An 18,572-nucleotide genomic window follows, 5' to 3' on the forward strand; every position below is an offset into this window, starting at 1 on the left:
ATGTCAAATTCCTCTTCCATACGCAGTTACAAAAGCTGCTAGGCTCATGAGGAACACGCAGATTTTAGTCTGGAGAATAAAGGACATTTTCTGACCAAGGATGGAGTAAGGAAAGGTGGTGAGTTGCTGGCCATAGTATGACCTGGGACTGTATCTGAAAGTCACAACGTATAAAGCCAATACCTTTTATACAGCATCCTGACCAACGCTGGCAGCCCTATGAGGTAAAGGCCTTTAGTAAACAGAAATAGCAAAGTTGCAAATTAGGGTTCTGTGTATACTCGATTGTGCAAAAGGATGATTGCTCATCAGGATAAACACTTAATCCACCATTTTAACAGTAAAAGTCTGAAGGAAACAAATGACTAAGTTTCCATTTCTACCACCTTTCTCTTACCTTTGTGAAATTTCAGCACATTATTCACAGCTAGTTCCCAACCAAGTCCAGAAACTAACACAATTAAAAAAAGAAAATGCAAAGTAAAATAGGCCCAGAATAGGTTCTTTTGATTACTTATGTTTTTGGAAATATATTTTCCTTTTTGAGTCTCCAAGAGTCCTCCTCTCAACAAGTGTAAGAGAGCCCAGGTGAGTCACTGTTCTCTACTCATGGAGAAGCTAGAAGAGGCATGGTTGGGGTCTTACTAACTTTATCTCTATTTCCCATCATCAGAAAAATTCGTGAAGCCCAACGCTCTAAAACACAGGTTAAGAAGTTGCTTTGAGTCTGGTAACGTGTCCTACACTGGCTGTTTAGAGCCCTGCATCACCAAGGATTAAATTCCAAAGGGGACTGGGGTGGGACAGGGCAGGAAAGTGGACTCAAATACATGAACTCCTCCCTTCCTCAAACCAAATATCTGCTGCTGATATACCTTGATTGATTGTTAAATATGTATTAGGAAAAACAATCCCTTGTTATAAAATATCTTAAGTTTCTAAATCTATGTAGTGAGTTCCGTGTGTGTGTGTGTTTTAAAGGGGGGGCTTAATATTTCAAATGCAACTTCTTATATAACCATGGTATGCTGGCCCAAGACGCCAAACAGAACAAATGATTTGGATAAACAGTTTTAAATTTTGTGAAAGCCTGGAGGAATCGAATCTGGATATGGAGGAAACCTGACAAAACCTTGGGTGCTATGTGATTCAAATCACAGCCCACCGAAGCGGCCACCGCACGTACCAACCCCTCTCCCCTAGCATACGCCTTCTGTGAACGGGCTCTTGTACCTGAACAAAGCGAGGACCCAAGTTCAGGGGCTTTGTCTCTAAAGAACAAAGATCGGCCTAGCTGCATGCTCGCTGTGCGAAAGAACCCAGGCTCCGTGGGAACCCCACGCCACTCGCGGCGCTGCGCCCCGGCGGCCGCCCTCGCCCCCCGGGCCCCTTTAAGTGCCGCGCCTGCCCCCGTCCGCGTCCCCCGCGTGCCCGGAGTACTGGGCCGCCCGCCCGCTCCTGGCCGCACCTCCCACCTCCCGCCTCCCGCCGGGGTTACGTGAGCCCGGGGCGGGCGGCCGCCGGGCCAATGGCCGCCGCCGGGGCCGCCGCGCTCCTCCCGCGCCGCCGCCGCCGCCGTGGGGCTGCGGGCTCCTCCCGCAGGAGATAACTGTCAGCGCGCGAGGCGGCGGCGGGCCGGCTCAGTCATATGACCGGCAGCCGGCGGCTCCGGCGCCGAGCAGAGTTACTCAGCCGCAGCGGCCCCGCGCTCCCGCAAGGCTGGGCGGCCGCGCCGCCGCGATGGCCCCGCCACCGCGGCCGCCGCCCCCGGCTGCGCGCTGAGCCGCCGGCCCCCCGAGCACCACGGCCGGAGCTGCGGTGGCGGCATCATGGCCCCGACCCTGCTCCAGAAGCTCTTCAACAAAAGGGGCAGCAGCGGCAGCTCCGCGGCGGCGTCTGCCCAGGGCAGGGCTCCTAAGGAAGGACCCGCCTTTAGGTGAGGGGGCGCCGGGGGGCGACTCTGGCGCGGGACCCGAGTTGGCTTCGGTGCTCGCCGGGGAGGGGACGGGTAGGGGAAAGGGAAGGGGCCGGGTAGGGGAAAGGGAAGGGGCCGTCCAGGACGGCGCTGCCCATCGCCGGCACCTGGTCCCGGGCTTGTCAGCGTGGACGCGCCTGATCCGAGTGTGGCTCCGGACCCTCCGTGACCCTTCGTCCCGCTCTTTCTCCACAACTCAGGGTCCTTCCCCATTTCAGAGTTATCTTGTGTTCCTTGGGGTTCCCGGGCGTGCGCTGTGCTTGGCTGTGGCGACCGGAGATTCTCCGGTTATTGGGGTGAACCCCTTCCGGGCAGAGCCGCTTGGGCGCCTCTGAGGGCCCAGCAAAGCTGTGAGCTGTCATTTTGAGGGCAGCTCCAACCTATTGTGTACGTGACAGTGTTTTGAAGTTCTGAAGGAGCAACAGTCACGAAAAAGGCATCTTTCTTCTTTCTTGCCATATATGACAAGCTCTCAAACGGATGAATGAAAGTATGTAATTTCCACATCATTTGGAAGGTTGATGCCGCATGATGTGTGGAAAGGGGGAGTGAGATGCAATTATGAAATTTCCGAGATTTCAATTGATCAAAGCTGATGTGTATATTTAATAGATTTGATCTCTCGAACACATACCTTTGAATATTGATAGCATTTATGGAGCGGTTACGACCTAAAATGCTTTATGTTGATTTCTGTCGTTTACTTTTCTGACAATGCGGTGAGGTAGGTGCTATTATAATTCCCATTTTACAGGTGAGGAAACTTAAAGTCACAGATAACTTAGGCCTGGCTTGCCCAAAATCCAGCTGTCAGTGCCTGTGTTTTGACCCTAGCAGTTTGACCACAAATTCCAGTGTTTAAAATCCCTATGCTATTCTGATTTCAAGGGCTAACTTTTAAAAGAAGCCTTAAAATGTCCTATATTGCCTTTGAGCACACGTATGTTGAGAGGTTCATTTATCTTTATTTAACAATTTTTGAGCACATTTTAAAATTGAGCACCAACTCCCAATTCTGACACTATGCTAGGTGCTTTTTGGCCAAAATGTCTTGCAAAAACAGTTCACTGTTAAACAGATCTAGACCCAGTATAATAAACCTTTTAAAAGTTTCAAGTGAAACTTTGAAATAAATTCTGGATTAAGTTTTATGTTCTAGATTTTGCTTTTCTTGAATTCCATCATTTAAAACAGTATCTCACTGTGGTCATGTGAAAATTAAACGTGTGTATGTGCGCGCGCGCGCGCGTATGGAAGGCATATTGTGAGGACCTTAAACTCCCCAAGTTAAATTCTCATGTTTTCTTTAGGCTAACAAGCCTTATAATTTGAGTGGGAATTCTATGCCTTTTGTTAGGCTGAGTACTAGTGATGCCATGTACCTTCTCCGGATGGTAGAATTACTTCGGACCCAAGGTGTGTAATTTCGTCCCTTCCCTCCCTGTAACCCAGACTCCATCAAGGGTACAAAGCCTGGAGCGGAAGGGGCATGTTACAGGTGTCTGTACTTTGGCGGCTCTTGCCAAGGACATTTAAAGCCTTTTGAATGCAGGAGGAGATAGTGGCGGTTACATTGTCATTGTTTTCTGTGCTCCTTGCCTAGTTGCCCACCACCATTTCCTCTATCCACAGGTTTAACTGAGTGTATTTGAACAAAAAAAAAATTGTGGCTATATTTAGGGTTTTGGGCCATATTAGGGAAATGGATTCCCACTTCATGGGAACATTTTCAGTAGTAGTCTGACTTCTCATTTGTGTATAATGAAGAATAGAAAATCGTGCCAAGTACGGTCTTTTTTTTTTTTTTTTTTGACCTCATTAGGATTTTCTACAAGTGTTTGAGATCGATATTTTTGGAGAATTTGGGGATCCCAGTTGAACATCCTACTTGATGAGGGCCCCCTTCAGTAGTGTCCCTGATAGAGGTCACCATGGAAAAGAAAGTAAAGTAGCAGATGTGAGCAAGGATGCTGGAAGATGGGAACAGACCATCCTGTGCTCACCAGACTGACAAAGGAGACCCCGTGCAAGTCTTTCCTTTTGCTCTTTTCACCTGGCTTAATTCTAAGATGCTGTGTAGTTGGCCTGGGAAAAGCTTCCAGGAAAATTTTTCTCTCTACCTAAAAAATTGTGAACCTGTGGTTCATTTTATCCAGATTTTGCCAAATAGGAGTTGGTATGTACTTTGGGGGGAACAAGGTGCCTTATTGCAGGGCATTAGCTGCCCTTGGGAACTACCTTGTAGTTAAATAGAGTTTTAGAAATGAAGGTAAAACCCTTAGATTAAAAATCAAGTATTCTTAACATGAATTTGTATTCTTTAGTGCATTTAAGTACAGTATGTAACTTGTTTATCTGGAGATTGAAAATTCACTAAGAATTCAGGTAGACTTTTGGGGCAGTTTTAGTGTATGTGGGGGAGAATCCAAGATCCAACTTTTTGTTTGTTTGTTTTAGAGTTCGTATATCTTCTCTTTCCATGATGGACTTTCACTGGTTATTTTAAACTTCTCTTCTCAGAATTGTTTTGCCCTCGTTGTTAGTCTTTTTACTCTTGTGCACTTCCTAGTCCCTTCGCTGGGCTTATGACTGTTCTCATTCCTCCAGTTTTTACACACTTGATTAGAGAGGAAATCTGTTGTCCAATGTAACTAGTTTATCTCACAGGTCATTTTCAGGACTTGATGCTTCCTGGCATTTCATCTAAAAACAGGATCATCATAGTCAAGATTTCTTCTGGAGTATTTCCTTTAGGATCTTGACAGAAAGCCCTTTTCATAGCTTTCAGGAAACAGGTTGCTAGGAAAACAAAAGGAATCACGATTGACCAAACTTACATGTTTGGGAGAAGTAGTCAGGAATGCTATATGATTATGGTATTTACATTTGAATAATGCTTTGTACCAGAAAAATAAATTAGGACCAAAAAAAAAAATGATGTGTACAGTGACTCAAGTCAGAAATAGAATTATGTTCTTGGTTACCTTGGATTTAAGGCCAGGATGTTTTCAAGCCACGCTATGCCCAGTGACTTACATGTGTGGTTCAAGTTTGAAGCATTATCTTAAGGTTGTTCTTCTTGTTGTTGTTGTTTTCTCCACGTCTTTTGTAAATTAATGGAGCAGTTTCAAACCCCTAAAATGTGTATTTAGCAGGGAGGTGAAAAGACCCTGGGCTGTCAGATGTTCTTTTATTTTGGAGCAGTTAAATGAAGTAGGGAAGCATATATATTATCTGGGATATGAAGAACAAGTGAAGGCATTGCAGCTGCTTGTTAGCTAGCTGTGTGAATGCCAGAGAAGAGTATACCTAAGGCCAAACGGCCTAGTAAGTGCTAATCCCCACTGTTTTGTTAGAACAAATTTAATCTGTTATAGAGTTAGTATAAGTATAATTTAATCCACTTATCACATAGCATCTGATGCCTCTGTGCTTGTGGCTTGGTGCTCTACCTGTATAAATCCAGGCAGGACACCCACGGTCTCACCTACTGGAGTTTACAATCTAAAGGACAACAGATTATACACTAAGATGAATAAAGAGCAGACAACACATTGGAGACTATAACAAACATATAAACACTGATAAAGAGTAGATTTTTATGTAAGCACAGAATTAAGAACTTACTTGCTGTTCTTGTGCCTGGAGTGACTAAGGGCAGGATTGTGATTTACTCTTCCCTCACACAGAGGGAAATTACACAGAAGTGCTTTCTCCCCTCCCACGAATAAGTCTCTAGATGCAAGTATTTCTAATGAGGTTTGTTCTGAGGTAGGGTGGAGAATATTTTGGAAAAAAACAGTTTTGTTCTAGTACACTCAACATTTTTAATGCCAATGATGTAAAACATATAAATAGCAGTTTTGATTTCTTTTGACTACTTTCTAAAAGAAAGTCTTTCTGTAGATTTTTCTTGCTTGCTGCCTTGGATCTATTGGCACACTCCTTACATCATATCTCCTTGTCCTGAAAGATACTATGCACTGGTTAGATTTTTTTCAGAGGTGAAGAAGGGAACCCTTCCTTTGAATGCAGTGAGTTCTATTAAGAGCACTTGGAACACAGATTGAGGAAGCCATTGGTTTAGCCCTGCCTCATGTACCATGTTGGTGGCAGACCCAACAAGACTCCATTTCTCTGATCCTCAGCTTGGTCATTTGTAAAGTGACAGCATCAGACCTGTGTAACAAAGTTGTGGTAAGGAGGTAATGAGCTTGAAAATCTTTTGAAAAGAATAGCATGCAATACAAAATGATTTTAAGTATTACCAAGCGTCTTTTTTTAGGTCATGGAGTTCAGTATTATTCCTGTTGAGGCTTTACGAAAATTGAACCATTTTTCAGAGGCTGTTTTTTTTCTGTAGATGAGAGACTTGAGACAGAGCTGAAGTGCACTGTTTTCGCTTGCGTTTTAGTTTTTTAACCTCGATGTAGTCAGTCATGAAACAGAGACCTTAAGTTTTCAGAGGGGTCTTAAAGATGTTCAGCGGGCACTCACTCAAACCTGGTGGAGGTGATGGGGTGTCAGAAAGATTCTTAGAAATATGGTGTGTTTGTTTTTTCAAAGTTATTTGCAAGTTTTTATTATCAAGAATAAAATCACACTTAGCCAAAAAAGGAAATTGGTTAAGCAAAATGATATAGTCACACAATGGATGACATTCTATAGCAGCCGAATCATAATTTTATACACAGACACACAAAACAAAAGAAAAATGTTCTCAATAGAAGAAGTAAAAGCAACTCTAATAGCCTGACTTCACCACTGTGCAATCTATGCATGTAACAAAATTACACTTATACCCCATAAATTTATATAAATTTTAAAAAGTAAAAGCAAGTTATACATTTATGTGGAAAACATTTAAAAATAGGAGCGATTATGCATGTGCAGAATAGGCCAGCAGCACTCTACACCAACATATTATAACAGTGGTTGCCAAGAGGTAGGTGAAAATTTTAATTTTTTGTGTTTTATTCTTGTTGGTATTTTTGGATTTTGCTCTAATGAATTTGTGTTACTTTTGTGATTTGGATTATTTTAAACCTAAGTGTTCTAGATTATTTAACTATTAGATTATTTAACTATTTAAAATAACTTAAATAGCATTTAGCGTATTCTACACCATGAGGGAATAGAGTAAGGATAATGTTTATGGAGAAACCTGATTTAAATAAATTTCTTCATAGAATCTTTCTTCTTCATCAAAATAACTGTTAGCTCCTATTATTAAAAGTAATACATTTGTTATGAAGTTTAATGTATTTAAAACCTAAACTCATTATAAACCTCAGAGGCCAAGTTAATTCGCAGTGTCAATAATGATAGGAGATATGTGTGTGCAAAATGTTTACTAGTTTGACAGGGTCGCTACTTTACCTGAGCTTCAGAGCCCAGTGTAGTCTTCCTGGGGGCTCAGAGTACAGTTTAGGAGCTGCGTGCAGCTCAAGCTTTATTTGAAATATGTTTAGAAAAGACTGACACAGTCCTTTGGATTTTGAGGGAATGTGAATTAAGAGGCCTGGATTAGATGTTTTAAAAGCTAAAACATGTAGTTATAATTTTAAGTCCTGAAATGTGAATTTGTCATATTATGCATTATTATTTGATTTAGTAGGTGGTACTAAGAGATGGACAGAGGCATGTGGTCTTTTAATGCATGGAGTATACAGCTCCAAAAAGAGCATTGGTTTTTGTTGTTGCTTTAGGTTGTGTTTCTCGTGGTTTGCCTGTAAGGTCACCCTAAGGAAGCTCCTTTGCCATTGTGTTTCCTTGGAAAAGGAAGCTGTAAAAGATTGTCCTTGCCGTCATGAAATACTTTGGCTGCCAGCGTGAACTCCTGGTGGGTGAATCTGATTTGGGAACTGGTAATGTGCTTTATTTCTCCAGCCACTGTTTTTCTTGGTGTGGGTGAAAAGGAACAAATGTTTTGTACTGATTGTACAAGCCCCTTGCTTAGTGTGAATTGTTAGGCCTGGACTATGAGATCATATACTTGGCTGTAAAAGTAAGTCTTTCCTTTGGATGTAAGAGTGCTGAAATATTTGGTGAGTTCCTACTTACCAAGCATTCTTTATCTCAGATTTGTGAAAAATGATTATTATGTAAAAAAAGGAAAAACAGGATGACTTTTCCAGCTAACTGGGCATGTAACAGTGATTTCCCTCAACCCCACCCCATCTGTAAATGGAACATCCATGACTCACTTCTCATGGCCACACAGACACTTTTGTAACCAGTGCTTGAATGGGAGGGTGGGATGGGGATGGAAGGAGATGGGCTGGCACCCCACTTGTGTTCAGCCAGAATCTGTCCAGCTGCCTTTATAATGGACTTCTGAAAAGGACAATGTGCCTTCTCATGCATCATGCTACATATTTTTTTTTCCTTATTGCACTTTCTGTTTGTGCCAGAATAATACAATATATTAAGTGCAATAAAATGTAGCCATTAATACTATAATGTTGTGGATAAATGTTGTATAGCAGAGTACTCTTTCTGTTATATAAGATTTTAGTATTAGCATGAGTTTGGATCCCCGATTATCATATTTCTCTCTCCTGAACTGTGTGCCTTCATTTCTAGGAATTATTTTTCTAGTTATTTGTCCCTGTAAACTTGTTTAATTTGTAGATTATACTTTAGAATTTGTGTCCATGATAGTGCTACAAGAGATTTATATATTGGTTTATGAAGATGATTTTATTACCACATCTAAGACTTTTTAATCATAAATAAGAGATTTCTATATTTGATATATATCTTTAAATAAATGATTGGTGTTTGGTTATGTACTGATGTCTAATTGAAAATGACAACCAATTCATGCAGGATATCTAAGTGAGAATGAACACTGAGGCAGCAGAAATTCATCCCCCAAAAGCTGAGGGGGCTAATTAAGAACCTACATATCTGGTGGGGACCTCAGCCTGATTCCCAGTAAGGATAGTTGCATGTTGTCATGGCAACTCTTTCTTCACAAGTTGAAGACAAGTTAGACGTTAACCTGCACATTCCTCAAGAGATGAAACAGGTGTTGATTTAGGATGTGTTAGGAAGCAGCAGCAAATTCACCAGTCCAATTGATTCTGGCTTTAACACCTTATAAATACTTCAGACTGCCAACTCTCTCTCTGATATGCCTGGAAAATTGGACATTTTCTTTTTTTGTCTTATAGTCAAAACCTTTGGGGTTATGGGGGAAAAGTATATTATCATTCATTTCTTCATTAGCTATCCTCATTTACTCAAGTTCTTTTATAAAATATGATTAAAAATAGTAACAAAAATACCTTTTAAATTCAATGCCACAAAGTCTTTTAAAGCATACATTTGAAATAACTGTAAATGAAACAAGAAAACATACATGTGATAGTTACAGCATGGCTGTGAGAGTTCCTCTAAATCCTAGCCTTGCCATTGTGTCTCTGCTTTTAATGCAGTGCTTGGCAGGAAGTTGGCGTTTAATAAATACCTGTTGAATGAATGAATGAATTCAAGAGTTTTGAACACTGATAATCCTTAAAGAGTCTCTAGTATTCCAAAATCTGATCTCTTGAAATATTTCTTGATGTTTCTAGCATGCGTTATGACATTTTAGAAAATGAATCTTGTTACAGATGACTCAAAGAAATTTCCTCCTTTTTGTCAATATTAGTGAATTATTTTTCTGGTATCAAAATGGTAGGGTAAAAGTGCTCTAACAGTTGATTGACCTGCACCCCCACCTCCCTAAAAAAACCTTTAAGAAGACACTTGCCTAAGTAATATATCAGAGATCCAGTTATGAAATCCCACAGCTGTCAGAAATGACCTACTGAAAAACGATTTAAATATTTATGAAGCTATGAAATTGTTAGCTGTGGGTTGATGATGTAGAACTCTTCTCTATATACTTTTTAGATTCATTTGAATTCTTGTGTGGCTGGTAAAACTGAAATACATTATGGAATGAAATGAGCAAATTGGTTCTCTCAAATTTAAGATAATAGTACACTTAATTGTGAAAACAATATTGATATTCTGAACCCTGCGAAGACTATATTTGCATGTTAAATGAAGTAAGCACTTTAGAAAAAAGATGGAATCATCTCTGCTTTCCATGTATGATTCTTCCATTTGAGAAACTAATTTAGAAATGGATTTGCGAATCTGACATGTTCTTTAAAAAGAATGTGCCAGACTAACATATCATTAATGGTGGCCTACCCTGTGTGAGGAGGTGAGCCATGAGTAAACATTTTCTCCAAGCATATCAGGCAATGACTGTTTGCTTTAGAATGGTACATTGAGTAAGTTAGTTGCTAGGGCAGAAGGAGGCGGCTGGAACTACTGGCCCTGCCCTGCCCAGGGGGCAGAGATGGACCCCTGTTAGCCACTTGGTGCTGAGTGTGCAGGCTCCACGGAAGACCCTGTGGATGCTGGTAACTGGCCCCACAGTGGGATTGCCATATATTGCTTAGTGCCATGTGTACCTGAGAAATTGCTTATCCATGAAATTATGATTTTATTTTAAGATTTTTTCAAACATATCTGGTTAAAAGTTCATGTAAAATATGTTGAAATGTAAGCCTCTTCACACCCCAATCCCCCTTCCCAAAGGCTACCATTGCTCTACCAGTTTCTTTCGTATCCTTTTAGAAATACTCTATGCAAATACAAGAAAAAAAATTCTTTCCCTCAGACAAAATGGTAGTTGCTGCCTACACTGTCCATCATTTTGCTAAAAGTTGCTTTGTATTCCTTTGAATAAATTCATGTATAACACTTAACCCAGTAGTTCTCAAGTCTGGTCAGACACTAAAGTCACCTAGAGAGCTTTAAATGTTCAGACTACTTCTCAGAGATCTTGATTTAATAGATCTGGGCTGGGGCTTTATGTTTGTCTTTATGAAACTCTCCTTGGGTAATTTGCATGTGCAGCCAAGCACACTACAATAGTCTTCCCTTATCTGAGGTTTCACTTTTTGCTGTCAACCTCAGTCTGACAATATTAAGTCAAAAACTCAAGAAGTGGAGCAACTCTGGGTGCACTGCCTGTGAGTTAGCTCTGCTCTGCAAGGAGCAGTACCATTTAAAAAAGAAGAAAGAAGATTCCAGAAATAAACAATTCCTAAGTTTTGAATTGCACAGCATTCTGAGTAGCACAATGGAATCTCCACTGTCACTTTCTCTTATCGTGTAGGCATTTGTCATCTCACATCATCACAAGGAGAAGGAGGGTGACTATAGTATGATGAGATATTTCCTGAGAAAGAGATCACATTCACGTAACTATGATTATAGTATATTATAATTGTTCTATTTTATTATTAGTTATTGTTGTTAATCTCTTATTGTGCCTAATTTATAAATTAAACTTTATCATAGGTATGTATGGGAAGAAACATAGTATATACAGGGTTTGGCATTAAGCACTGTTTCAGGCATCCACTGGAAGTCTTGAAAGGTATCGCCTGTGGATAAGAGGGGACTACTGTAATTTTAACCAGTCCTCTACTGATGGAGTATTTGCTTTCAGGCTTTATTGTTAGAAATGGTGAACTTCCTGGTTGAAAGATTCTTATGCATAAGCTCAACTATATTTCCAGGATAAGAACCCAGGATAGAATTTCTGCCAAACTGCACTCCAGAGAGGTTGCACCTGTTTATACGCCTACTAACAGCATATGATAGCGGCTGTTTAGTGAAGATGATTTAAAGTACCCTGAAGAAATAACAGTGGTAGGGTGGTGGGGAAACTTGGACCCTAGCTCATTCTTGGTAGTTGTTGATCATTTGTCTAGTTCAACATGTGTGCAGATTGTTAGACTCTTTTACAGCTCAATTTGGCTGTGCTTTCCAGACTTAAAAATGCTCATACTTTTTTGACTCAGTAACTTAAGAGAAAAAACTTTTGTGCATGAAAATGCTTAAAAAACAAATGTTTGCACAAAGATGTTCTTTATATATTATCATTATAATGTTAAATAAAAGGATCTTAACAATTGTCCAACAGCAGGAAAGTATCTAAATTGTTATGTCAGCTTTGTAGGGTAGTAATATAATAGTTAAATGATTATGAAGACAGTGTTAATATAAAATGTTTATGTTAAATGAAAACAACCAGCACCAGTTGGTATCTACAAGATGAATATATTAGTAAAATATGCAAATGTATGACCAAGAACTAGAAAGAAAAACAGAAAAATAATAAAGAACAGTTGACATTATGCGGTGATGAGATTGTGGGTAAATATCCTTTGTTGGTGGTGGTTTTTTTTTTTTTTTTTTGAGATAGAGTCTCACTCTGTCGCCCAGGCTGGAATGCAGTGGTACAATCACAGTTCACTGCAGCCTCGACCTCCCAGGCTTGAGTGACCCTCCCACCTCAGCCTTCCAAGTAGCTAGGACCACAGACAGGCATGCACCACCATACCCACCTTTTTTTTTTTTTTTTTTTTTGTAGAGATGGGAGCGGAGGGGTGGTCTCACTGTGTTGCCCAGCGTAGTCTTGAACTGCAGGGCTCAAGTGATTACCCCACCCTGAGCCTCCCAAAGTGCTGGGATTACAAGCATAAGCCACCTTGCCTGACCATAAATATCCTATAAAATGTATGGGCAAAAAGTAAAAATTAGAGGCCAGGCACGGTGGCTCATGTTTGTAATCCCAGTACTTTGGGAGACTGAGGTGGAAGGATCTCTTGAGTCCAGGAGTTTGAGACCAGCCTGGCAACAAAAGGAGACCCCATCTCTACAAAACAAAAAATAAAAAAAAAATTAGCTAGGCACATGCCTGTGGTTATAGCTACTTGTGGGTCTGAGGTGGTGGAATCGCTTGAACCCAGGAGGTTGAGGCTTTAGTGAGCCATGATCGCACCACTGTACTCTAGCCTGGGTGACAGAGGGAAACCCTGTCTCAGAAAAAAAAAAGAAAAATATAAAATTCTATTATAATACAAATAGCCATTTATTTATGATTATAAAGATGTTGTAAACCTTGTTAATTAGTGAAGACATAATTGTAGAATATGTACGTAAATGACTTCCCTGAAATCTTTTAGAATGGTTTTAGAATAGCTATTTCTCAAGAATTTTAAGGGAGCCCATTCTAACATTTAAAAAATAATAGTATTCTTTACCATTTGCTAGCCCCTATACCAAGAGCTTTTTACTTAAATCATTTCACACATATCTCATAGTTATCCTTTGATGATAGATATTTTTATTAGCCAATGTATAGATTATAAATTTACCATAATTTATGGATGAACACTTGAGGCTTGCCTGAAATTGAGTGGTTAACTAGTGACCCTAGGAATTAAAACTGAAGTCAGTCAGCTCTTTATTAATATATGATCTGTATTCTCTCTCTGCAGATTAATATTTGAAGTACTTAAGACTGAGATTCAGTGGTAGATTTTGTGAGGTTTATAAGAAAGTATGAAGTGTAGCTGAGTGCGGTGGCTCACGCCTATAATCCCAGCACTCTGGGAGGCTGAGGCAGGCAGATCATTTGAGGTCAGGAGTTCAATAACAGCCTGACCAAAATGGTGAAACCCTGTCTCTACTAAAAACACAAAAAAATTAGCCAGGTGTGGTGGCGTGCACCTGTAGTCCCAGCTACTCAGGAGGCTGAGGCAGGAGAACCGCTTGAACCCCAGGGGCGGAGGTTGCAGTGAGCTGAGATCGCGCCACCGCACTCCAGTCTCAGCAACAGAGTGAGATTCCTTCTCAAAAAAAAGAAAAAAGAAAGTATGAAGTCTAAGTACTATTTCTAGGGAGCTTACTGTTAATTGTGCAATTATATATTACGTGTGAAAAACTAATTAATAATACAAAACAGTAGTTCAGGACCAAGTCTCTAAAGTCCTATTAAGATGAAAGGAAGGAGTGAGGGAGGGCTCTTTAATCTGGGCTAGTTAGGGAGGCTTTATGGAGGAGATAAGAGCTAATAGAGGTGAAAAACTTTTTACCTTAGAGGTGTTCCTGAGTTAAAAATGAGTGGACCGGTCTCTATGAAATCAGTGTTCTTGTGAGGCAAGATACATTTGGACCAAATTGTGCAAGTTGTTGCAAGCATTATTAATTTTAAATTTTAAATTTAGGTAACCCCAAAGTGTAGATGGGGAGGGACCCCAGTCTATACTTTGAGTCTTATTAGAGTAGGGCCTTTGTTACAGATTTACATTTTTTGTTTGTTTTTGTTTTGAGACAGAGTCTCACTCTGTCGCCCAGGCTGGAGTGCGGTGGCGCGATCTTGGCTCACGGCAACCCTTGCCTCCAAGGTTCAAGTGACTCTCCTGCCTCAGCCTCCTGAGTAGCTGGGACTACAGGCGCATGCCACCATGCCTGGCTAATTTTTGTATTTTTTTTGGTAGAGACGGGGTTTCAGCATGTTGGCCATGCTGGTCTCGAGCTCCTGGCTTCAAGTGATCTGCCTGTCTCGGCCTCTGCAAGGTGCTGGGATTACAGGCAGGAGCCACTGCGCCCAGCCTGGGTTTACATTTTTGAATTCAAACCTGACTCTCCCACTTACAATGTGGGGCACATTATTCTCTCTAAATGAATTTTTTTTTTTTTAATCTGTAAAACAGGTGTAAAGTTCCCTTTCTTGCAAGTTCATCTGAAGACTAGAGATAATACATATCAATCCTACTGCACAGTGCTTGGCAACTATTAGACATTCAATATGTAGTGACTCTCATAACTCTCAGAGACTTAAATATTATGTCTTTCCCTCCAGCTCTTTCCCTGTATTAAATGCATCTCTGCTGATCTCAAGGTTGTAGGGAAATGGCAAGTAGCTTATCTTTGCCAAAACGTGGAGTTCCTGCTCTGAAGGCAATGTGGAGCCACTGAGGTTTTAAGTAGTGGATTGGTGGAGCAGCTTGCTAAACACAGGGACCCTAACTTAAATTTTGGTGCTGGGATGTGAGTTAGTGCAGTTTTAGTGTATATGATATATGATATCAGCAAGTAGAACATACGTGTATTCCCCAGTCTTCCCTCTCTTTCCCCTATCTCAGACCTCCCTTATCTTCAAAGGGAAAAAACAAAACTCATACAAGCTGACAGCTTCGTGCTCCCAGCCTTTAAGCTTCCCCTCCAGCTTATGGCAAAATCTGTACTTGGTAAACCTACCAGATACATAACTATCTCTTTTTGTATCTTTTAATATCAGGAGCTTCTTTTGTTTTTTTTTTCCTCAAATTAGTTTCCTGACAGTTCTTTTGCCTCTTTTGATTCATTTCACAAACGTTTATGAGGAGTCAGTTATGGCAGCTAATCCTAAAATTCCAGACTTATTGCAAGGAAAGGAGTTTGTGTTTGAAGGTTCTTACCAATTCAGTTCTCATGATTGTTATATTTTTACAAACAGAAAAGGGAGAGGGTTGGAAAAAGGGAGGGAAAGGGGAGAGGCATTTGTATCAGAAACTAGAGGAGGGGGGAAGCTCCCAATTGTCCAGTAATCTTATCTACAGAGTGCTAAATACTCCCTGTAATTGTATGTAGGGGGTGGGTGCTAGTTTAGATAATGTGCCAAGGGAAGCGCACAACCTCTGCTTGCTCCAACTAAAGCTGTTAAAAAGCAGTCTAGTTCCAGTAGGTGCAAATCCACACTTTAATTTGTTCATCATTTTGTCTTCATTCTTCAAATCCAGTTTGTATTGGACTTTGATCTTATAGCTGATTACTGTGCCATGCTGCTCTTTAGTTTACTCCAGCAGAGCATTGAGTTTTACAGCTTGGACTGTTAAAGTCAATATTGTGTTTAACACAGCAGCAGCAGAGTGAGTTGTCTTGAGCTTGCCGTGACCTGCTAGCATGCTAAGCTAGCATGCTTAATGCTATTTAAGAGGAGAGTTCCTTTCAGAATTATGTCAAGATTAGCAATTGATGGTGAGAATTGTTGTGGTCCAATCACCAGACCACAGTAGGTAACTTTCCTGGGGTGAAAGCATTGCCATAATGTTTTAGACCTGTGCTCTGCTCTCCATTTATTTTAGAAACCATCTGTACAAGGCACAGGGCCTCCAACACATCATTTTCCCTGCAGAGGTTTACCTCAGAGATGTTTTTAGTTGGGGAGGGGCAAGTTACCTTCAAGGAGAAAATAATTGGGTCTCTCTTCTTCTTTAATTCAAATTCCAAAGTATTGTAAATCTCATTTATTACCTGTCTGTTCCAAAGACTCCACTTTTCTTTTCATCTTAGAGATATTTGGCATGTGGATCTAGACCAACTCTGCCTGAAGCACTGAAGCAAGCAGGCTTGATCTTTTTTTCTTTTTTGCTTGGCCTTCTCAGGAGTCCGTTCACCATCAGATTAGTGAAATAGAGATTCCTGTGTGGCCTTGTCAGGGCGGGGGACGAGGACATTTGAACTGCATTGCTCTAGGCTCTGAGTGGCCTAAAATCCTCACAGCTGGAATTCTCCATCTGGTCCCATCCAGTTCCAGAGCCTGGACCAGTTCAGCTTCCTAGGCTGAGGTTTGCATCAAAACTTGGAAGCAATGAAGGGTTTATTATGTCTCCCATTGCTTTCTCTTTCTTGGGGACCTAACTGGCATGGATGGAGGAATGTACATGAGTCACATTTCAGAGGAAAGCTGGACAGGATGTGAACGTGGTGGGGAGATACTTGTAAACAAAAAGAATAAACAAAATCATGATATATAAAGCAACTTCCAAGTTTTGAGCCCGAATAATGTGGGTAGCATAATTAGTGGAAATAGGGAAGTTACAAGGAGAAATTGGTTTTGAACATGTTGAATTTAAGGTGTAGTTGAACACTCCAAGTTGTGATATTCATGAAGCTGTAGTTGTCAGAAGATATTAAGCCAATATTTGCCAAAGAGCCCAGAAAATTCATCTCTTGCTCTTTAAGACTTTTCTTTTTCTATTCCCTCCTCCAAAATTACTTTTGTAGAAATTCTGTTCCTTCTTCCAAACTCAGTTTAGATGCCACCTCTCATTATCTTTGCTGATTACCCCAAATGGGCGTGCTGCTTCCTTTAAACCAGTGGTCCCCAACCTTTTTGGCATCAGGCAACAGTTTCGTGGCAGACAATTTTTCCACGGACAGTGGAGTGGGGGATGGTTTTGGGATGATTCAAGCACATTACATTTATTGTGTACTTTATTTCTATTATTATAACATTGTAATAAATAATGAAATAACTATACAACTCACCAAATGTATAATCAGTGGGAACCCTGAGCCTGTTTTCCTGCAACTAGAAGGTCCCATCTGGGGTTGATGGGAGATAGTGAGAGATCATCAGACATTAGATTCTCATAAGGAGTGTGCAGCCTAGCTCCCTCGCATGCGCGGTTCATAATAGGGCTCGCGCTCCTATGAGAATCCAGTGCCACCACTGACCCGATGAGGTGGAGCTCAGGCAGTAATGCTCACTCGCCACCACTCACCTCCTGCTTTGTGGCCCGGTTCGTGACAGGCCATGGTCTGGTACCAGTCCGTGACCCAGGGGCTGCGGATCCCTGCTCTGATTCTTCTTATATGGCAGCTACCACATTCTACTAGCTGTTTTTTATTTATCCAAATACTTTACAAGATTATACCTTGACAGCAACATTGTATGTGTGTCCCTGCAGTGTATAGCATAATACTAAGTACAGTACATTAGTAGGAGCTTGTTTAAATACGTTTATTTGAACCTGCATTGTTTTCAGCTACTACCAGTACTTAAAAATATGTGAGTTTATTAGCCAGTATATAAAGTTCCTCTTTTTTTTTTTTTTTTTTTTTTTTGAGCCATAGTCTCGCTCTGTTGCCAGGCTGGAGTGCAGTGGCGCGATCTCGGCTCATTGCAACCTCACCTTCCGGGTTCAAGAAATTCTTCTGCCTCAGCCTCCCGAGTACATGGGACTACAAGCACGTGCCACAATGCCCAGCTAATTTTTGTATTGTTTAGTAGAGACAGGGTTTCATCTTGTTGGCCAGGATGGTCTCCATCTCTTAACCTCGTGATCCGCCCACCTCAGTCTCCCAAAGTGCTGGGATTACCGGCATGAGCCACCACGCCTGGCCCCTCTCTTTTTTAAAACATAAATTTGTCTCCAAATTTGAAGTTTTAAGAACATCTCCATTATTTCAGAATTTAATAAATATGTTTATCCTACCCATGATTTGTTCTTTCTTTAATTTTAAATTTAATAAGAGATGAGGTCTTGCTCTATTGACCAGGCTGGTCTTGAACTCCTGTGCTCAAGCAATCCTCCCATCTTGGCCTCTCAAAGCGGTAGAATCACAGGCGTGAGGTCCCGCGCCCAGCCCTACCCATGCTTCTTAACTGTATTTACTCCATTTTTTTCTTTCCAGTTACAGGGTTCTTTCTTTTCTCTTTTTCTTTTTTTTTAACTTCAGAGATTCTCCTCTGTAGATTGTTTAATTTTCTATACCAGTTCCAGTTTAGAGTTTTGAAATTCACTGCCAAGAAATGTATGGGGTATTGTATTAAAAATACACTGTTTTACATATGAAGGCAAAGTAATTTTCATTTTGTTTCTGAGGTCATATCTGATTTACTCAGCATTTTGTTGGCTCCTCCCCTCTTCCCAGCTGACGTCTTTCTTTAGTAAATTCTTTCTGTGGA

The 18,572-nt window shown here is 40.8% G+C and overlaps 1 protein-coding gene across 3 annotated transcripts in view; it reads left to right on the top strand.

The window, feature by feature from the left end:
- Positions 1-1,583: 1,583 nt before the first annotated feature.
- Positions 1,584-18,572, top strand: part of FNIP2 (folliculin interacting protein 2) — a 137,838-nt gene continuing 120,849 nt past the window's right edge. Inside the window, exon 1 of one of the 3 annotated variants that reach the window (XM_002815254.6) lies at positions 1,584-1,936. In XM_002815254.6, the coding sequence (XP_002815300.2) occupies positions 1,830-1,936 (107 nt within the window). In that variant the 5' untranslated portion in view covers positions 1,584-1,829. The remainder of the gene's footprint in view (positions 1,937-18,572) is intronic. The other 2 variants (XM_009240411.4, XM_063723702.1) reach the window with 2 other exon arrangements.

This window comes from Pongo abelii, chromosome 3, assembly GCF_028885655.2.
Source record: "Pongo abelii isolate AG06213 chromosome 3, NHGRI_mPonAbe1-v2.0_pri, whole genome shotgun sequence".
Classification (NCBI taxonomy): domain Eukaryota; kingdom Metazoa; phylum Chordata; class Mammalia; order Primates; family Hominidae; genus Pongo; species Pongo abelii.